General features: G+C 47.0%; 1 protein-coding gene across 2 annotated transcripts in view; it reads right to left on the reverse strand.

Annotated features, from left to right (window-relative positions):
• Nucleotides 1–19575, reverse strand: part of RPL10A (ribosomal protein L10a) — a 40327-nt gene extending 20752 nt beyond the window's left edge. Inside the window, exons 1-5 of one of the 2 annotated variants that reach the window (XM_073575621.1) lie at nt 19428–19574; nt 17445–17519; nt 5465–5545; nt 591–739; nt 295–467 (exon numbers count right to left, since the gene is read on the reverse strand). In XM_073575621.1, the coding sequence (XP_073431722.1) occupies nt 295–467; nt 591–739; nt 5465–5545; nt 17445–17519; nt 19428–19432 (483 nt within the window). In that variant the 5' untranslated portion in view covers nt 19433–19574. Of the gene's footprint in view, nt 1–294; nt 468–590; nt 740–5464; nt 5546–17444; nt 17520–19427 lie in introns of both variants that reach the window. The other variant, XM_073575622.1, reaches the window with a different exon arrangement.
• Between the last annotated feature and the right edge of the window lie 1264 nt (nt 19576–20839).

The raw sequence follows: 20839 nt of genomic DNA on the forward strand, positions 1-20839 counted from the left end.
GCCAATCAGTGGACACTTCACCACCCCTGCCTTCAGACAAATCAGGCATCTGGAGGAATTGAGCAGTTGCAGCCCTCACTTCCTCTGGATGTCAATTACAGCAAAAGTGGGGGGAGAAGATTGCATGATCATTGCAGAGCATGACAGGGATCGCATGACCAGTGCAGACATCGCTGGAACCACCAAGAGTGTGCCATTTTACAAGGGAAAAACAATGATTGAAAAGGTGTTGTCCAAGTAGTGGACAACCTTTTTAATAAATCACCACAAAGCCTAACAGTAAACCCACTCTACCTTTTTCATCTGGAATTTGATGGTGGACTTGACTTCATCGACTTTTGCCACCATGTTTTCATTGTGTGTTAGCAAGGAAGGAAATTTGCCAGCTTTGTTCAAACCAGGTCCTAAGATACGAGGAATCTGCTTGATCAATGATTCAGATGCTAAAAATGCATCGTATTTCTTCGCTGTGAAGAAAAAGGGTTATAGCCATTAAGTCTGAATGACTCATAACGGTTTTTAACTCAAAACCTTAAATCACTTGACCAATATAAATATCATTGCCAATAAAAAGTAATATGATCACACACCCAGCTTTTTCACCATTTTTTTGTTCTTATTCAGCTTCTTAAGGGCTTCTATGTCCATGTGGGGCAATTCAACTGCCTTTGCCTCATCACAGTGCTGCTGATCTCCCAAAACACAAACTGAAAATTTGGGTCTTGGTGTAGACTTTAGCCTGAAGATACAGTAAGATTAGAGAACTCCTTGTTTAAAGCATACAATCATTTTCAAAACTTGATCAGAAAAGAGAGAAAATCCTACTGGTAGTGATACTTGAGAACTAGGACTTCGTCACAGAGTGGGGGACAATGTCCCTTTAGCTTCCAGTTGTGATCATACACCTTCGGCCTGGAACAGCTCATAGAAACTCATGGCTTTCAGCATCACCACCTCTATGCTGCTGACACACAGATCTACCTCTCTGGACCACATATCAGCACCCTACGAACCAGAATCCCACAAGGTCTGTCTGCCATTTCATCCTTCTCCAGTAGATTTTTAAACTTAATATGGACAAAACAGATTTCATCCCCACCCCCCTCGAACACTCCCAAAGGACCTATTTGTCTATATAGCACCATTGATTCCATGGTGCTGTACATAAGAAGGGGTTACATACAAATTACAGATATAACTTTCCGTAAACAAACTTACAATGACAGACTGATACAGAGGGGAGAGGACCCTGCCCTTTCGGGCTTACATGCTACAGGATGGTGGGGAAGGAGACAGTAGGTTGGAGGGTTGCAGCAGCTCCAGTGATGGTGAGGCGGTAGTGGGGTCATTGCAGGCTGTAGGCTTTCTTGAAGAGGTGGGTTTTCAAGTTCCGTCTGAAGGATCCGAATGTGGTCGATAGTCGGACATGTTGGGGCAAAGAATTCCAGAGGATGGGGGCTATTCGGGAGAAGTCTTGGAGGCGGTTGGGTGAGAAGCAAATAAGTGTGGAGGAGAGAAGGAGGTCTTGGGAGGATCGGAGATTACGTGAGGAAGGTATTGAGAGATTAGATCGGAGACATATGGGGGAAGACAAGTTATAGATGGCCTTGTAGGTCAGTATTACTAATTTGAACTGGATACACTGAGGGAATGGGAGCCAGTGAAGAGATTTGCAGAGGGGAGAAGCGGAGGAGTAGCGAGGAGATGAATTAGTCAAGCAGCAAAGTTAAGGATGGACTGGAGAGGTGAGAGGGTGTTAGCAGGGAGACCACAGAAAAGCATGTTGCCGTAGTCGAGGCGGGAGATGAGGGCGTGCACAAGCATTTTAGTAGATTGAGGGTTGAGGAAAGGATGGATTCTGGAAATATTTTTGAGCTGGAGGCAACAGGATGTAGAAAGAGCTTGGATGTGTGGTTTGAAGGACAGGGCAGAGTCAAAAGGGTTACTCCGAGGAAGCTGACTTCCGGTACTGGGGAAAGCGTGAGGCCATTACAGGGGTTGTCCGGGCTTTTCACATAATCTCTGTGCATATCTCGGCTGCAGAATGGTGAAAATAAGTAATTTACCTTCTGTCACCAGTTTGCACTGTTTTGTAGATCTCTTCAGATGCTTCTGAACAGAACGTCCGGGGGGGGGGGGGGGGTGTTCTGGCACTGAAATGAGAACTGGTAGTTTCCACCTACTATACTAAAATCCTGCCCTCTATAGCAACAACCCCACCCTCCATAGCAACAGGCCCTCCCCGACCACATGGAACAAACCTCCTCACACAGTAACAAATCCTCCCCCAGCCTCAGTGCAGAGAGCAGAACCACCCAGCTGCTCCTCCCCCAGACACACGCTGAACAGTGATCTATGGAAAGTGAAACTAGTGAGGAGGAAACGACCAGTTCTCATTTCAATGTCAGAACACCCCCCCCCCCCCCGGACGTTCTGAAGATAACTACAAAACCGTGCAAACTGGTGACAGAAGGTAAATTACTTATTGTCAACATTCTGCAGCCCAGATATGCACTGAGATTATGTGAAAAGCCCGGACAACCCCTTTAATTGTGATAGATAGGTCAGGTAAGGAAGATCTGTGAGATGGAGTAAAGAGGAGTCCACATTGAGCTTGAGGAAGCGAGAGGAGAAGGAGGATATGGCTGATAGACACTCCGGGATTCTGGACAGTAGAGAGGTAGATCTGAGTGTCGTCAGCATAAAGGTGGTACTGGAATCCATGGGACTTTATGAGTTGCCCCAGGCCAAGTGTATAGATTGAGAAGAGTAGGGGTCATAGAACAGAGCCTTGGGGGACTCCAACAGAGAGGGTGGGATGAGGAGGTAGTGTGGGAGACGCTGAACGTGCAGTTTGAGAGGTATGAGAAGATCCAGGATAGGGCGAAGTCTTTGATGCCAAAGGAGGAGAGGATCTGTAGTAGGAGGCAGTGGTCAACTGTGTCAAATGCAGAGGACAGGTCTAGAAGCAGGAGTATACAGTATTGTCCGTTTGCTTTGGCTGTAAGTAGGTCGTTAGTAAATTTGGTCAGGGCTGTCTCAGTGGAGTGATGGGGCGGAAACCAGATTGTAGACCAGTTAGGCTATGTGTACACGTTGCAGATTCTGCTGCGGATCCGCAGCGTTTCGGGCTCTGCGGGTCCGCAGCAGATTTAGCCGCGTTGTACAGTACCATTGTTTTCAACGGTAAACTGAAAAACACTGTGCACATGCTGCGGATTTTTCCGCGGGTTCAAATCCGCAGCATGTCAATTCTTTGTGCGGAATCTGCAGCAGTTTCACACCTTCTCCATTGTAGAGGTGTGAAACCGCAGGGCTAAACTGCAAGCTAATCCACTGGTCTCCATGCAAAGAGAAAAGGTCGCACTCATCGAGATGGAAGTTTCACTGATTTATTGACATATCATGAACATGTCAAGTCGGGGGAGTGACATAAGGAGTGCAAGAAAGGCCGACAACGGACCCGTTGAAGCACTCGAGCAGCGCTAAACGGCCGTTGTCAGCCTTTCTTGCACTCCTTATGTCACTCCCCCGACTTGACATGTTCATGATATGTCAATAAATCAGTGAAACTTCCATTTCGATGAGTGCGACCTTTTCTCTTTGCATGGATTCCCAGGATTGACTGTTTCCAGGTCTGGCACCCGTGATTCCCAGCTGCTGGGCTTCTGCATGCCGCACATCATTTGAAGTTACACGGTAACAGCGGTGCCGTCCGCTTTTTATCTTGAATCCACTGGTCTTTTGACCTGTGGATTTACCTGCAGATTTTTCCAAATCCGCGTGGTAAAATCCATAGCACCTAAAACTAGTGTGCACATAGCCTTAGATGAGAGGTGGGAGGAAAGTTCAGTGTGGACGTGCAGCTCCAGGAGTTTGGAAGCAAATGGCAGCAGTGATATTGGGCAGTAGCTGGCTTTTTAAGGACAGGCGTGATTGTGGCATGTTTAAAAGCAGAAGGGAAGGTACCGGACATTAGCGATAGGTTGAAGAGGTGGGTTAGGGATGGGATAAGTGTGGTGGTGAGGAAGTGGGATGGGGTCAAGTGCACAGGTTGTGAGGTGCGATTTGAAGAGGCGACCTATCCATTAAAGTAAATGGCTGCTCACTCTCCCCAGTCCCACAAGCTCGCTGCCTCAGAGTAATCCTCGACTCCGATCTCTCCTTCAAACCACATATCCAAGTCCTTTACTCTTCAGCTCAAAAATACTTCCCGGTTCTGTACATTCTTCATCCAAGAATCTGCAAAAACCCTAGTCCATGCCCTCCTCTCCCGCCTTGACTACTGCAACCACTTGCTCTGTAGCCTCCCCTAGAACACTCCAATCTATTCTAAACTCTGCTGCCGGACTAATCCACCTGTCCCTCTGCTATTCCCCAGCCTCTCCCCTATGTCAATCCCTTCACTAGCTCCCAATTACCCAAAAAGACTCCAGATCAAAATCTTAAGACACAAAGCCATCCAGAACCTGTGCCTGCTATATATGCGACCTTGTCTCCCTGTACTTAGCTGTTCGCAACCTCCTATCCTCAAGAGATCTCCTTCTCAACTCCCCTCTTATCTCCTCTTCCCACAATTGCATACAAAATTTCTCTTGCGCATCCCCCTTACTCTGGAGCCCTCTACAACTTATTAGACTCTTGCCTACCATGGAAACCGTCAAAAGGAACCTGAAGACCTACCTCTTGAGACAAGCCGATCCACCAAACCACTGTACGACCAGCTCTACCCTTACCTCTTTCTTTGTAGATTGTGAGCCCTCACAGGCAGTGACCTCCTTCTGTACCAGTCTTGACTTGTATTGTTTAGATTACTGTTCTTGTTTTTTTATTATGTATACCCCTCCTCACATGTAAAACCATGGAATAAATAGTGCTATAGTAAATAATCATAGCTTCTTTGAATGGCAATAGCACTCAAGTCTTACTACTTTTTTTTTTTTTTTTCACATTATAGTGCCATAAACATGCGCTGCTGATGCCACTATACAAAATAACCTTTCAATAGCATCCAGAGTACAGTGGCAATGAAGCTGACTAGCATTATCCACAGAGTGCACCCCAGCTATTCCAAATCAGCTTCAGTGCTTAGAAGCTCTACTCAAGGTAGAAACAGATTTAAAAGACAAAACGTTCTCTGTACTCTAGCACGTAGCAAACGCTTTAGGGTACTAGAAAAAAAAAAAAAGATACAAGAAGTTACATCTAGTACAAACCTTGCATAATACCAAAGTATTATTCGGTGTGTGTTTGATGACAAAAAAAAAAAAAAAAACACAACACACCTTCCCTCGTATTTTAAGACCCAGGGTGGGGGTCCGTCCAGCCAGCCTTTTGATCAAGGTAACTGAACTACCCATGTTTGCCAAAATGACTCCTCAAAAGGAAAAAAAAAAAAAATAAAAAAAAAAAAATAGGAGGTATATGAAAGGCAAAATCTGGGTGAGATTAGGAGTGTCCAAACCTGACTGTTCCAGAGAAACGCTTGTCTTTCTGAGGGTCGTAGTTTTTAAGGCTGATCTGAAGCTCCACAGTCTGCAGAAACCTAGTGAAGACAGTAAGGCTGGAATGAGCAACGTAGCTATTGCACACAACACCGACATGTTCATCACAACCCCCCCCACAGTGCACATCTGACATTTTTGGCATTTAAAATAATGTAAAGTTTCAAGAGAAAGTGCACAATCCTTATAACAGCCCCTTGTGATACAAGTCAAAGTACATTCAGAGCTCCTAAAGAATGACAGTTCAGACCAGTGGCATGACAACACCGCTGACTGAACTGAGCACTTTAACAGGCCGCTTTGCCTTTGCAGCTTGGCAAAAATGCAGGGGGAGGGGGTTGGTTGGACCCTATGATCTAGCCATCCTCCAAGCAAGCTCAAGCATACATACAGCCTTTGCTAGTGGTATGTGCTTCTTATCAACATGATCAGCTACTGAAACAGTGGGAGTGGCCAGGCAATGAGTTGTTCACCTTCGTAAAAATTCACACTACTCAGGGACTTTAATACAGTTAAATGTTTTGCAGTTCACAACTTGGACCATTTAATAGCCTAAGCCAAACATACACACACATACAGTACAGACCAAAAGTTTGGACACACCTTCTCAAAAGAGTTTTCTTTATTTTTATGACTATGAAAACAGAATTAGACTTACCGGTAATTAGGTTTCTAGGAACCTTCCACGACAGCCACCTTGGAGGTTGTCTCCCCGCCCTAATAGGGGACAGGAACACAAAGGTTAAATAACCCTCCCCTTCCTACTACCTCAGTGTTTTTTCTGAACATACTAGCATGAATAGTTACCGCCAGTAGAGCAGGAATCAGGTAAATACATCATATCGGGAGGGAAATTAGTGCTGTCGTGGAAGATTCCTAGAAACCGAATTACCGGGAAGTCCAATTCTATTTTCTCTAGTCACCTTCCACGACAGCCACCTTGGAGTCATGCCAACGTTAATTTACTAAGGAGGGACTACGGCTTGCAAGACGCGTCTGCCGAATGTCAGATCCCTATTGAAATCCAGTCTATAGTGTCTAGTAAAGGTGTGCACAGAGGACCAGGTGGCCGCTCTGCAGATCTGCTCTGAAGACGCATTTCCTCTTGCTGCCCATGACGTAGCGACTGATCGAGTGAAATGGGCTTTTAACGACTCTGGAGGAGAGAGAGGTCTTGAATATGCCAGAGAGATGGACTGCTTGATCCAGCCCGCTATCGTGTTCTTTGCCGCTTTCTTCCCCTTATTTCTTCCTGAATACTGAAGGAACAGGTTCTGATCGATTCTCAAATCCCTGGTTGCTTCGAGGTAACGGAGAACCACCCTGCGGACACCCAGGGTATGAAACTTTCCTTCCTTCGGGTTAGAAGGATTTAAGCAAAATGAGGGCAACACGATATCCTGGCTTCTGTGAAAGTCTGAAAACACCTTGGGCATAAAGGAGGGGGGTCTAGGCGTAGTACTGTCTGAATTGAGTAGGAGGTAAGGTTCCTGTACCGAAAGGGCCTGTAGCTCCCCCACCCGTGTAGCTGATGCGATTGCCACAAGAAACACTGTTTTGAGTGTAAGCATTTTAAATGGGATCTCCGACAGGGGCTCAAACGGGGCCTGTGTTAGGCTATTGAATACTAAATTAAGATCCCAGGGAGGAACCCGATTAGGGAGTGAAGGGCGAATTCTGCCTGCCGCTGTCATGAACCACTTGACCCAGCGGCGTTTGGCTAGGTCTTGGTCAAAAAAAGGAACTAAGGGCAGACACCTGAACTTTAAACATGCTTGGAGTAAGCCCTAGATCCAACCCTTTCTGCAGGAAATCTAGTATTTGGGCAATATTTGGATGGGTGGGGTCAGGGGCCACCGGAATGCACCAGGAGGAAAATTTTTTCCATATTTTGCCGTAAATTGCATTCGTTACCGGCTTTCTGCTTTTTTGAAGGGTCCGGATTACCTCATCCGACAACCCTTTGGCTCTCAGAATGTTGGCCTCAATAACCAAGCTGCTAGACATAGCTTGGTTGGGTTCGGGTGTAGTAATGGACCCTGAAAAAGGAGGTCGGTCTTCTGGGGTAGAAGCCAGGGACCTTCCTGGGCCATGTCCAACAGAGCGCTGTACCAGCTTCGTCCTGGCCACATGGGAGCCACCAGGATTGTCGTGACCCCGTCCGCTCTGATCTTTTGTAATGTTTTTGCCAGCATCGGGATTGGTGGAAAGGCGTAGGCCAGTCTGAAGACCCATGGATGGGCAAAAGCATCCGTCCCCTGGGCGCCATACGTGGGACTGAGGGAGAAATGGGTCGCTGCTTTTGTATTTTGCGCATTCGCAAATAGGTAGACCTCTGGGTCTCCCCATCTCGAGGCTAGAGCCTGGAAGACTGCTTGGTTTAGACACCATTCTCCTGGATGGACGTCCTTCCTGCTCAGGAAGTCTGCCTGGATGTTTTCCGAGCCCTTCAGGTGTACTGCAGAAATGGATAACAGGTGATTCTCCGCCCAGAGGAAGATCCTTGCTGCCACCTTCTTTAGACTGGTGTACCTTGTGCCCCACTGGTGTCTGAGGTATGCCACCGTGGTCACGTTGTCGGAGTATACCCGAACATGATGGTTCCTGACAAGGGTTGATGCGGCCTTCAGTGACTCTTCCACCGCCGTCAATTCCCTTAGGTTCGAAGATCTGGATCTTATGTTCTGGGGCCACTGCCCCTGGAAGTATGAATCCTCGACCACAGCTCCCCAGCCTCTCAGACTGGCGTCGGTACATAATTTTCTTAGGGGAAGCTGATCCCAGCTTACTCCTCGGTTCAGGTTTCGGTAGTTCAGCCACCACCAGAGGGTCGCTTTTACGTGTAGCGGAAGTAGAACCCTTTTTGACAGGTTGTTTGGATATTTTTTCATGTTTATCAGGACATACGACTGGAAGACTCGCGTAAGAGCTTGTGCCCAGGACACCGCCTGAATGCACGCTGTCAGGGAACCCAGGATGGACATGGCGTCCCTCACCATCGGTGCCCTTTGGGCTCTAAATCGGATTATCTTCTGCCGAAGAGGTCTTTTTGACGATCTTCGGGAAGAAAGGACGTCCTCTTTTCTGAATCCAAGAGAATCCCCAAGAATTTTTTCCTCGGGGAAGGATAGAGGGCCGACTTCTGGGGATTTGGTATCCACCCTAGGGTTTCGAGTATCTGTAGGGTTCTTGATACGTCCTGGTTCAGCCGGTTTACTGAAGGGGCGACGATCAGCAGATGGTCTAGACACGGTACAATGCATATCCCCTGAAGCCAAATGGAGATGACTGCTTCCTTCATGATCTTCGTGAACACCCTTGGTGCTGGGGATACCCCAAACAAGCAGGGCATTGAACTGAAGGTGGCTGATCCCTCGGTCGTGGGCAACCACAAACCTCAAACTTCCGGTGGTCTGGATGAATGGGAACATGATAATACGCGTCCTTTAGATCTATTGCCGCCATCTGCCAGGCTCATCCAATAAGAGGAATTGCTGATCTCACTGACTCCATCTTTAACCTTCGGTACTTGATGAAGTGGTTCAGGGGCTTTAGATTTATTATGAGCCTGTATTTTCCTGAGGGTCTCTATCAGGAACAGGCGAGAATAATGTCCCCTGCCCTCCTCTTGTGAAGGTACATACGAGACCACTTCTTCCCGTAGCAGTTCTTCTATCTGAAGCCACAGAATTTTTTGCAGACTTGGGGATTGCGTTGTGGTAATCTTTAGGGTATGTGGGGGGGGGGGGGGGGTGCTCGAACTCCAGTTTCAGCCCAAATTGTATAGTGTGCAGGACCCACTGGTTCGAGGTCGTGGCCTGCCATTGGGAGAAAAACTGGGTGAGTCAACCCCCTACCCGGGGAGTCACTGCTTCTCCGGGGGCTGCTGCTGTTGGGGCACAAGGATGTTTCTTCCTTTAGCCCCTTTCGGGTAGCTCCAGCGACCCGTTTTGCCCTTTCCTCTGAATGTCCTTTGAGAGATCTGTTCCCTTGAGGGACCAAAAAACTGCCTTTTGGTGGGTTTCTGTTCCAGTAGTGACATTCTTGTCAGAAGCCTTCTTAAGGATATCATCCAGGACCGGCCCGAACACGTGGCGTCCCTGGAAGGGGATGGCACATAGTTTCATCTTGGAGGTGATGTCGCCTCCCCATGACTTCAGCCATAAGGCTCTCCTGGCCGAGTTTGAAATGACTAGGGACCTTGCTGCCACCCGTACCGTTTCTCCTGAAGCGTCAGTTAAATAGCCTGTTGCCTTCTGGAGGATTGACAGGGAGTCTAAGATTTCCTCTCTTGGGGTACCCCCCGACAGGTGGTCTTCCAACATACGTAGCCAGAGAAACAAAGATCTGGCTACACAGGTGGATGCAATATTTGCTTTGAGCAGGTTCGTAGAAGCTTCCCAGGATTTTTTAAGATGGCTTTCTATTTTGCGATCCATCGGATCCTTCAGTTGGGAGGCATCCTCAAAGGGCAAGGATGTCTTCTTAGTGACTTTAGACACTTGGACGTCTATCTTAGGGATCTCCCAAATGGAACTATCACCTTCTAGGGGAAACCGATTTCTTAGCCCAGAGGGCACCGTAAGTGCTTTCTCAGGGGAGGACCACTCCTGTGCTATTAAATCCTGTTTAACCCCATGAACCGGGAAACCCTTTCTACCTCTGGGCTTCAACCCTCCAAACAACTCATCCTGGACTGAGCGCCTGACTTCTTCCTCCTCCTCCAATCCCATGGTATTTCATACCATGGAGACCAACTCTTCCATATCCTCAGAGGAGAAATAGTATTTTTTTGCATCATGACTGGAGGTGGACGTGGAGCCCTCATTTTCCCAAATATCCTCCGACCGCGAGGAACGGGCCTCTCCCGAGTCTGAGTCGGCTTCTATAGGTGCCCTCTTCCTCTTTTTTGGGGCAGGGCCCTGGGCCGGGGTTTGGGCCGCTATGGAGGTCTGAACCTCCTGTCTAATGAGAGTCTTTATGCTGTCAGAGAGGGTTGCTCGGTACGCAGGATATTTTGCGTACAAGACTGGCATAACTGGAAACCTGGCACCACATATACCACACTTGCGGGGGTTTTTAGGGGCAGAGGCCTGGTCTTCCTGCAAGAAGAGAAGGCTTTACTCATACCTGTGCCACCAATTTGTTTGACAAGCCAGGGACCGGCCCTGCTACTCACTGTAGGAGGGGGAACGCTGGGCTCCGCAGATGCTGCAGCTGAGGGCTTCTCACCGTCCATATCTGCACACACAGACACACTGCACTTACCTGGAGCTGCTCCACCCTTTTAAGGGTGGTGTGGCGTTCATTCACTGGGTGCTCCTCCCCCGGGGAGGATTGTTGCTCAATCCCCGTTGCCATTGTATTCGTTTCCCGGGTCTCCCCGGGTGCCGGCGCGCGTTTCCCCTATACAGGACGCCGGAGGCCGCAAACTGGAAGTGCGCATCACCGCTACTTCCGGTCGACTGCCCGCCCCCTCTGACATGCGCGCAGCCCAATGCAGTGCTGGGAGGAAGCCGGGGAGCTTGTGCAGGATCCCGGCAGGCACCATACCGCCCCGCTTTACCCCGGAGGGCGCAGGAGGGGCGGCCACGTCCCGAGTCACACCAGCGGTGGAGACGGGAGCAGCACAGAGGAGGAGAGGTGAACCCCCCGACCTCGGCTGCCCAGCTTCTGTGAGTACCTAGGGGCTCCGCTCGCTGGCCACAGCAGCCCCTTGTGACCTCTTCATGCCCCGATTGGGGACAGGAAAAACACTGAGGTAGCAGGAAGGGGAGGGTTATTTAACCTCTTTGTGTTCCTGTCCCCTATTAGGGCGGGGAGACAACCTCCAAGGTGGCTGTCGTGGAAGGTGACTAGAGAAAATTGTAGATTCACTCTGAAGGCATCAAAACTATGAATTAACACACGTGGAATTACATAATTAACAGAAGTGTGAAACAACTGAAAATACTGTATGTCTTATATTCAGGTTCTTCAAAGTAGTGTCTTATCTATTGCGTTATTTCTGTGCTGTTTTATGTATAAATATGTGATTCTTCAGATGTTGTATTAGTCTAACCTGATGGAGACCTGAGTAGTCTCGAAAGCTTGCAGTTTGTCACCATCTTTTCAGTCAGCCATTAAAAGTTATCAACGACTGAGGACTCAATTCTAAATATTCTTTTTATTTTCACCACAAATTTTGATAACTTCTGAAAAAGCCCCTATAGCTGAAAGACTTTAAGGCCATTATTTGACTGTGAACTGCCATGGCTAACATCAGGGTGCTGATAGGGTTAAAGAGGGAGCCACCACCGTTAACCATCTAGATGCCATAATCACTATTGACAGAATTTAAGGGGTTAAACCATAATCTGTGCCATCATTTATCGTGGCTGATGCAGCAAGTTGTCAGCTATAGTGTACATCTGACAGCTACAGGATTGACACCCATCAGGGGATGCTAGTCTCTTATCACAGGTCAGTAAATAGATGTATCGCTGTCACTAAGGGGTTAAACAAGCCTATCGCCTCAACTCACTAACCTAACTTCCATGCTACCTCCTAAACATTATTCAGAATCTGCTCCCTCCCATTCATCTGTCTCCACACCCTCCATGCACATAACTGCATCTGATAATTGCACTTAAACATACTGGCTGATAACTGGATCACGCAGCTTTATATGAAAATCCCCAAAACAATTGCTGGGCTTTTTCCCTATTGTGCCCCCCCCCCCCAAAACAATTGCTGGACTTTTTCCCTATTGTGCCCCCCCCCCCCCATTTCCTGGTAGAATGCAAGCAAGGCCCTCACTCCTAATGTAACATTGTCTGTATATGTCCCAGTTCAATTGCAAAGTGCGGCAGAATTTTGGCACTTTATAAAATAATTTATTATGCCGCAGTCAATCACCGACAGTGGCAATTAGATTGAGCATTTGCTGATTGCACCAGCTCTTATTGGCAATCCTGTGATTATGTGGTGTCGAGTTACCATGGTAGCTAAGTGGAGCGTTGAGGGGAAATGCTAAAGAAACTGCCCTTATGACACTAGAAACTACTATTTTTCGGACAAAGATGCACCCCAAATTTTCAGAAGGAAAATAGGGGAAAAAAATTAATGCGTCAAATGGGAATCAGTCTAGGTTCGAATTCAGCTTACCGGTGGTGGGGGTGGGTGGGGAGGGATAGGTAACGCTGGGGGTCACCGAAAGATCTCAATCTGCACATGTGCTGCTTCCGGCCACCATTTTCCTGGAGGCCATCACACTGCAGCAATGGGGGGCTCCGGGCTTTCTCAAAATGTCGGCGGAGCCCCCCTGCATCACAGAAACAGGTCTGGGATGGGAGTCAGATCATCGCCCTGCAGCGCCCTCTACCCAGCAGAATTGCCTGACCCTTGGCAAGTACATTTGGACAATAAGATGCACCCCCTTTATTGTTATTTTCGCAATAATTACTTAGTTTTGTGTTGATTGTGCCATGCGATCTTTTTTGGGTGGCCGACTTTTTATTTGACACCGTTTTGAGGTAGATACTATTACTTTTTTTTGGAGTGTTGCAAATGATGAAATAGTGAGCATTTCTGCTACACAGAGCAGGGCTGATCGCAACTTCTAGTCTCCCATGGAGACCAATTTAGTAAGTGAAAAGTAAAAGTTTTAAAAAATAAAATACAACTTTAAGTCTATCCCCCCTCCCCATTCAAAATAAAACCATAAAAAAAAAAACAAAAAAAAAACAAAAAAAAAAAACACACATTTGGTATCGCTGAGTTCAGAATTGCCTGATCAATATATAAAAAATAATCCGGAGTAACGAGAAAAAGGCAAGACTACAGAATTACAATTTTTTTGTTGCCGCAACATTACATTAAAATGCAATAATGGGCGATCAAAACATTGTATCTACACCAAAACCATATCAATAAAGTCAGCTCATCATGCAAAAAATAACCCACCCAGCTACAGATCACAAAAGAATTTAACACTATGGGTCTCGGAACATGGCGCAATTTTTTTTTTTTTTTTTTTTAAACTTTGGATTTTTTAGTACTTAAAAAAAAAAAAAAATTACACATGTTTGGTATCTATGAGTAATGACCTGTCATAATGGCAGGTCAATTTTAACATTTAGTGAACATGCTGGAAATAAAAAAAACAAAACTGGAATTTCACTGCATTTGTTTTTTTTGTGGATGTTCTTGTGCGGATAAATGTGCACTTGCTGTGTAATGTCTAGTGGCTGTGTCTGACCGTGCAGGTATACGGTCTGATCCTACTAGATCTCCTGTGCAGGGGAGGAAGCGGTGTAATAGACAGGACAGAAGGGAGTCACAGCTGATTATTGTTTCAAACAAGCAGGGAAAAATATAATACCTCAAAGAAAGAATCAGCTGTGAACCCATTCTGCAATATCTGTATACTTTTGCTTCTTCCCATGCCCAGGAGATGTGGTATATCACATTACATTGGGGCACATTTATAGGACCTTAGTATAAGAATTAGAAAATAAAACATTCAATTGTGGAGTATTTTTATTTCAATATCTGTTTATTGAAATATGCTTTTGTTTGTTGCACAACTCCATAACCCCTTAGTGGCAGAGCCAGTTTGGTACTTCACCCTTTGCTGACCAGAGGTTATTTTTGCATTTAGATTTTTTTTTTTCTCACCACTTTGGTAAAAAAAAAAAAAAAAAAAAAAAAAAAAAAAAAAAAAACCTAGACATGCTTGTTGTCTGAAATCGTAATGACCTGGAGAATCATAATGGCAGGTCAGTTTTAGCATTTAATGAACCTAGTAAAAAAGCCAAACATAAAACAAGTGTGGGATTGCACTTTTTTTTGCAATTTCACCGCACTTGGAATTTTTTTCCCCCGTTTTCTAGTACACAACATAGTAAAACCAATGTCTTCGTTCAAAAGTGCAACTTGTTCTGCAAAGAAGCCCTTACATTGCCATTTTGACCAAAAAAAAAAAATTATGGCTCTGGGAAGAAGGGGAGCAAAAGATGAAAAACCAAAAATACCTCTGTCGTTAAGGGGTTAATAGTCTCCATGGGAGACTAGAAGCTGCCATAACTCGATCAGCTCAGCTACATACAGGCGATGATCGGTTTGCCTATATGTAGCCGAATTACTCACTTGCTGAGCGCCGACCATTGGGTGGCGCTCACAGCAAGCCAGCAGTGACAACCATAGTAGAGGTCTCCAGGTTGTCATACCAACCCACCGGTGATAAGTGATGGGGGACACCGGTGGGCGGATTCCCAGAACGATTGCCGAAAGCACAAGCTAAATGCTGCTGTCAGCATTTGACAGCATTTATCGGGTTAGGCTAAGTGCACACGTACCGGAACTCTCGCGGAAATTACAGCGAGAATTCCGGAATTCCAGTCCGCAGGAAAATCGCATTTTAAATTCCCGCGATTTTCCCGCGGAAAAACTAGCATTTTGCAAGCGTATTTAGCTTGCAAAATGCTAGCGTTTTCCAAGCGATCTGTAGCATCGCTTGGAGAACTGATTGACAGGTTGGTCACACTCGTCAAACATAGTGTTTGACGAGTGTGACCAACTTTTTACTACTGAGGCCGCCTATGCAGCATCAGTAGTAAAAGATAGAATGTAAAAAAAAAATAAAAAACGGTGTTATTCTCACCCTCCGACATCCCGCGCATCCGTTCCCAGTAATCCTTTGCGAAAATGCCCGCGATGACGTCAGTTCTCGCGGGATCGCGACAATTCGCGATGACGTCGCGCGAATGAACGCGAGACTTTGCGATCCCGCGAGAAGGGACGTCATCGCAAGCATTTTTGCAAAGGACTACTGGGAACGAGAGCGTGGAGAGAAGCGGGAAGACTGCGCGGGACGTCGGAGGGTGAGAATAACAATATTTTTTATTTTAAATTCTATTTTTTACAGGGATATGGTACCCAAAGCCCGGAGGACAGTCTCCTCCGGACCATGGGTACCATCCGCAATTGTTCTGCTTACTTTCCGCATGGTGTGCACAGCCACATGCGGGAAGCAAGCGGAACAATGCATTCCTATGGGTGCGGGATCGCCGCGATTCCGCAAATTAATGAGCATGCTGCGGTTTTTACCGCGAAGCGATTCCGCCGCGGTAAAAACCGCAGCATTAGCACAGCATTGCGGAATCCCATAGGAATGCATGGGATGCTTATTTTTCGCGTTTTCGCAGCAAAATCGCGCGGTTAAAACCGCCGCGGAAACGCGAAAAAAACGCCACGTGTGAACTCAGCCTTAATAGCAGAGGGTGGATCGCAATTCCACCTGCGACTGTGCTGGGCACATGTCAGCTGTTCAAGCAGATAACATGTGCCTGAAAAGGTGAAGGCTCTCCGCCGGAGCCCACAACAAACGGTAGACATCCAAAGACAGATAAATCAGTCAATGGTCGTTAAGGAGTTAATGACCAAGCAAATTTTTATCATTCGGACCACTGGTACTTTATGAGGTCATAGATCTGGAACGATTCAATGTATCCCACAGATTGATTGTTTTCAGGGATCGCAACACTGGGGCCAGTAAAAACTGACCTGAATCAAGCTCTACAGGGTTTCAGCTACCCCCTGTACCAGAGACCCTGAAGAAATTGCAAAGCTGGGGGCACTATACACACTTATTTCTCAGCGCCGTTAAAAAGCGGCGCTAAGGCCTGTTTCACACTTCCGTTTTTTTGTGTCAGTTAAAATCCGCCAAAATGGCGGAAAGTGGATCCGTTGTTAACTGATGTGAACGGATGCTACTGGACCGTTTTGACAGACACACACACACAGACACACACACACACAGACACACACACACAGACACACACACACAGACACACACACACAGACACACACACACAGACACACACACACAGACACACACACACAGACACACAGACACAGACACACAGACACAGACACAGACACACACACAGACACACACACAGACACACACACAGACACACACACAGACACAGACACAGACACACAGACACACACACAGACACACACACAGACACACACACAGACAGACACAGACACACAGACACAGACACACAGACACACACACAGACACACACACAGACAGACACACAGACACACACACAGACAGACACACAGACACACACACAGACACAGACACACAGACACAGACACACAGACAGACACACACAGACAGACACAGACACACAGACACACACACAGACACACACACAGACACAGACACACAGACACACACACAGACACACACACAGACACACACACAGACACACACACAGACACACACACAGACAGACACACAGACAGACACACAGACAGACACAGACACACACAGACACACACAGACAGACACACAGACAGACACAGACACACACAGACACACACAGACACACACAGACACACACAGACACACACAGACACACACAGACACACACAGACACACACAGACACACACAGACACACACAGACACACACAGACACACACAGACACACACAGACACACACAGACACACACAGACACACACAGACACACACAGACACACACAGACACACACAGACACACACAGACACACACAGACACACCTGTTTTTCTGCAAAAATGGCGGATTTTGACTGATGGTGTGAAACAGGCCTAAGGCACAAGCGCATCAGCGGTCGTTAAGGGGTTCAGAAACAGTGTTAATTGTACCAGTCTGTCATTGCTAGTTTGTTTACTGTAAGTGATTTGAGTTTTGATGTAATCCAATCCCATTTACACAGCACCATGGAATTAATGGGGCTATATAAAATACTAATACTAATAAGAACATCCAAGAAGGGATTGATAATTAAAAGATTTCCCGAGGTTTCTTACCATGTTCTAATATATTTTTCAACAGAGAAAGATTTTAGTTATATCCTGGATGGACATGCCAATATACTTTTCCTCCGCACACGACTACTTACTTTCTTTTCTTCCGCTTCGCTCCGACCAGTACTTCCTTCACTGCTTCATACAGCGTATCACGAGAAACTTTACTACTATTTAAAAAAAAACAAAAAAAACAGAACATTCGTTTTCTTGTTTTATAACATCATTACTTATACTCACAGCTGTCCTAGTCTTTAAAGCACGGACGTCTCATTGCCTCACTGCAGCCAGTGAGCTGAGCAAATCATGCAATGTATGTTACTGTTGGGAGTCAGTGCTGCAGACAAACCAAGAGCTGGGACCAAGTACAGGCAGAAGTTGGGGGGGTTGAGAGTAGGAACAGTTGTGGCGTTATGTGTACCCAATACTTCCATCTCTACCCACACCACTCCCGTGTACTGTTAGCCATGAGAGCCTGATTCCCAAGTAACTGATGTGCCTGACAAATGTATTTAGAACTTTGCAGCACAGTGAATGATGGTGTAGGTACACCACCAGTGAGAACTAAGCATACATTATTGCGACTCATAATCCCTTAAAATTTGTAAATTTTACAAGTTACTTCTAAAAAAAACAAACCACCCAGTGTGTAAGACCAAACAATGTTGAAATACACAAAAATACTAATAGATGTACAGACTGATAATGTCCATGGAATAACCCAACAGGTCCCTGGTTTAACCCCATCTGATCACTACCTAGCTGTGGATAGATATTGGCACCCTAAGGCTATGTGCACACGTTGCAAATTCGCAGGTTTTTCCGCACGGATTAGCACCAAATTCACAGAGGGAGCTCAGGCAATCTTAAGGGCATGTCACACTAAGAGATATCGCTAGCAATATCGCTATAACTAGTGACGTTATAGCGATATTGCTAGCAATATCTCTGTCTGATACCTACGACCGGCTCCCCCGCTGGTTATCGCTGATCGCGCGAGAACGTTCAGGACTGTTTCTCGTCGTCAGCTTCCTGTGGCGCTTCCTGTGGAGGGACGAGCGACGCGTGGAGCCGGGCGGGAGGACGCAGGATCGCCTGGTGTGACAGGTAAGTAGCGATCCCCGTCCCCAGCGATGTCGCTAGTGAGATCTGCCTGTGTGGCAGCTCACTAGCGACCACTTAGCGATGTACCAGCGATCCTGACAGCGTCGCATCGCTGGTTGGGATCGCTGGTACTTCGCTAAGTGTGACAGTACCTTAAGTCAGTGGAAATCCAGAATTATTGTGCATGCTTCCAAAAAAAAACTCTGAATCAGGACAGAGTTATTTTCCACAGCATGTCATTTCTTTGTGCGGATCTGCAGCACTTCTGCACCCATTGACTTACATTGAGTCAGTCAAATCCGCAGGTGCAAAAAGGTCTGTGGATTAACTGCGGATTTGCATGCCAAAAACACTACGGAAAGGAGGAGGGTGTATGTAACGGTCTGCCTGTGTGTAACTGTCTCGGGTCAGCACCCCACCGACGGCCCTCACTGCCGGGCCAGCACCCCACCGACGGCCCTCACTGCCGGGCCAGCACCCCACCGACGGCCCTCACTGCCGGGCCAGCACCCCACCGACGGCCCTCACTGCCGGGCCAGCACCCCACCGACGGACGGACGGCCCTCACTGCCGGGCCAGCACCCCACGGACGGACGGCCCTCACTGCCGGGCCAGCACCCCACGGACGGCCCTCACTGCCGGGCCAGCACCCCACGGACGGCCCTCACTGCCGGGCCAGCACCCCACCGACGGACGGACGGCCCTCACTGCCAAGCCAGCAGACAAGAGAGGCGAGAACGCACTGCTGGGATATACTAGGCCACAATATTGGCGGCCATGGCTGCCGTCGCCGGCAGCAGACTGCCCATGTCCGCACAGGCCTCCATCCTCCGAGCTTACAAGCCGCCGCATCTTCCCTCACAACACGAAGCTCGGCAGAACCGTACCCCTTTCGCCACTAAACACAGACGTTAGAAGAGTAACGGCGGCCCAGAACCCGTGGATGGCAACCGATCCAATTACGCTGCACATACCTCATGGTGCACACAGGAAAGGCTCAGCCACGGGAAAGGGCGGCTCCTTCCGTGCGCGTGCTTAAGAAGCTCATAGTCTCGCGGTACTTGTATGCAGCCATGTCTGTGGAGTCCGAGATTACAGTCCATAGGCAGCCTCCTGTAATAATTTGTGTTGTGTCTGGAGAACGCAGGCGTCGGTTCTATGAGGGCGTTCTTCCTTCCGGGAGCTCCACAATTGGCTGCCAATAATAAGCATCTCAGGGAGCCGCTTCCCGGTAGAGAGTCCGCTGCGGCACCGCCACATCAGGAGCGCCTCAGACCCGCCATGCTAGAATGGAGCGTCTGCAGGGAGGACCTGTCAGCCCCCCAGGGCCTTTTTAAGTAAAAGAGCCACTTTCCACAGCACTAAGGCTGCATTCTATGAAGGTGGCTCTTATGTTTCTGATCCCTAGTAACGCTGAAATCCATACTTTTATAAATCCTCCAGCATACCTCTTTTGTGTAAGGGAGTGATGTTTTCTCTCCTTTAAGCCTATTTTGACCTTAATGACCAGGCCATTTTTAGCAATTCTGACCAGTGGCCCTTTATGAGGTAATAACTCTGGAACGCTTCAACGGATCCTAGCGATTCTGAGACTGTTTTTTCGTGACATATTGGGCTTCATGTTAGTGGTAAGTTTAGGTCGATAATTTTTGCGTTTGTGAAAATATCAGAAATTTGGCAAAAATTTTGCAATTTTTATTCTGTTACACCAGAGTTTGTGACACAAAATAGTTACTAAATAACATTTCACATATGTCTATATTACATCAGCACAATTTTGGGAGCAAAATTTTTTTTTGTTAGGAAGTTATAAGGGTTAAAAGTTGACCAGCGATTTCTCATTTTTACAACACCATTTTTTTTTTAGGGACCACCTCACATTTGAAGTCACTTTGAGGGGTCTATATGGCAGAAAACACCCAAAAGTGACACCATTCTAAAAACTGCACCCCTCAAGCTCCTCAAAACTACATTCAAGAAGATTATTAACCCTTCAGGTGCTTCACAGGAACTAATGCAACGTGGAAGAAAAAAATGGACATTTTAATTTTTCCAACAAAAATTTTCTTTTATCATCAATTTTTTCATTTTCACATGGGCAACAGGATAAAATGGACCCTAAAGTTTGTTGGTCAATTTCTCCTGAGTACACCGAAAACTCATATGTGGCCATAAACCACTGTTTGAGCGCACGGCAGGGCTCAGAAGGGAAGGAGCGCCATTTGGCTTTTTGAATGGAAAATTTGCTGGAATATTTAGCGGTTGCCATGTCGCATTTGGAGAGTCCCTGTGTGCCTAAACATTAGAGCTCCCCCACAAGTGACCCCATTTTGGAAACTAAACCCCCCAAGGAACTTATCTAGATGCATAGAGATCACTTTGAACC

This window comes from Dendrobates tinctorius, unplaced genomic scaffold, assembly GCF_039654945.1.
Source record: "Dendrobates tinctorius isolate UK_male_01 unplaced genomic scaffold, ASM3965494v1 ptg000045l, whole genome shotgun sequence".
NCBI classification, from domain to species: Eukaryota; Metazoa; Chordata; class Amphibia; order Anura; family Dendrobatidae; genus Dendrobates; species Dendrobates tinctorius.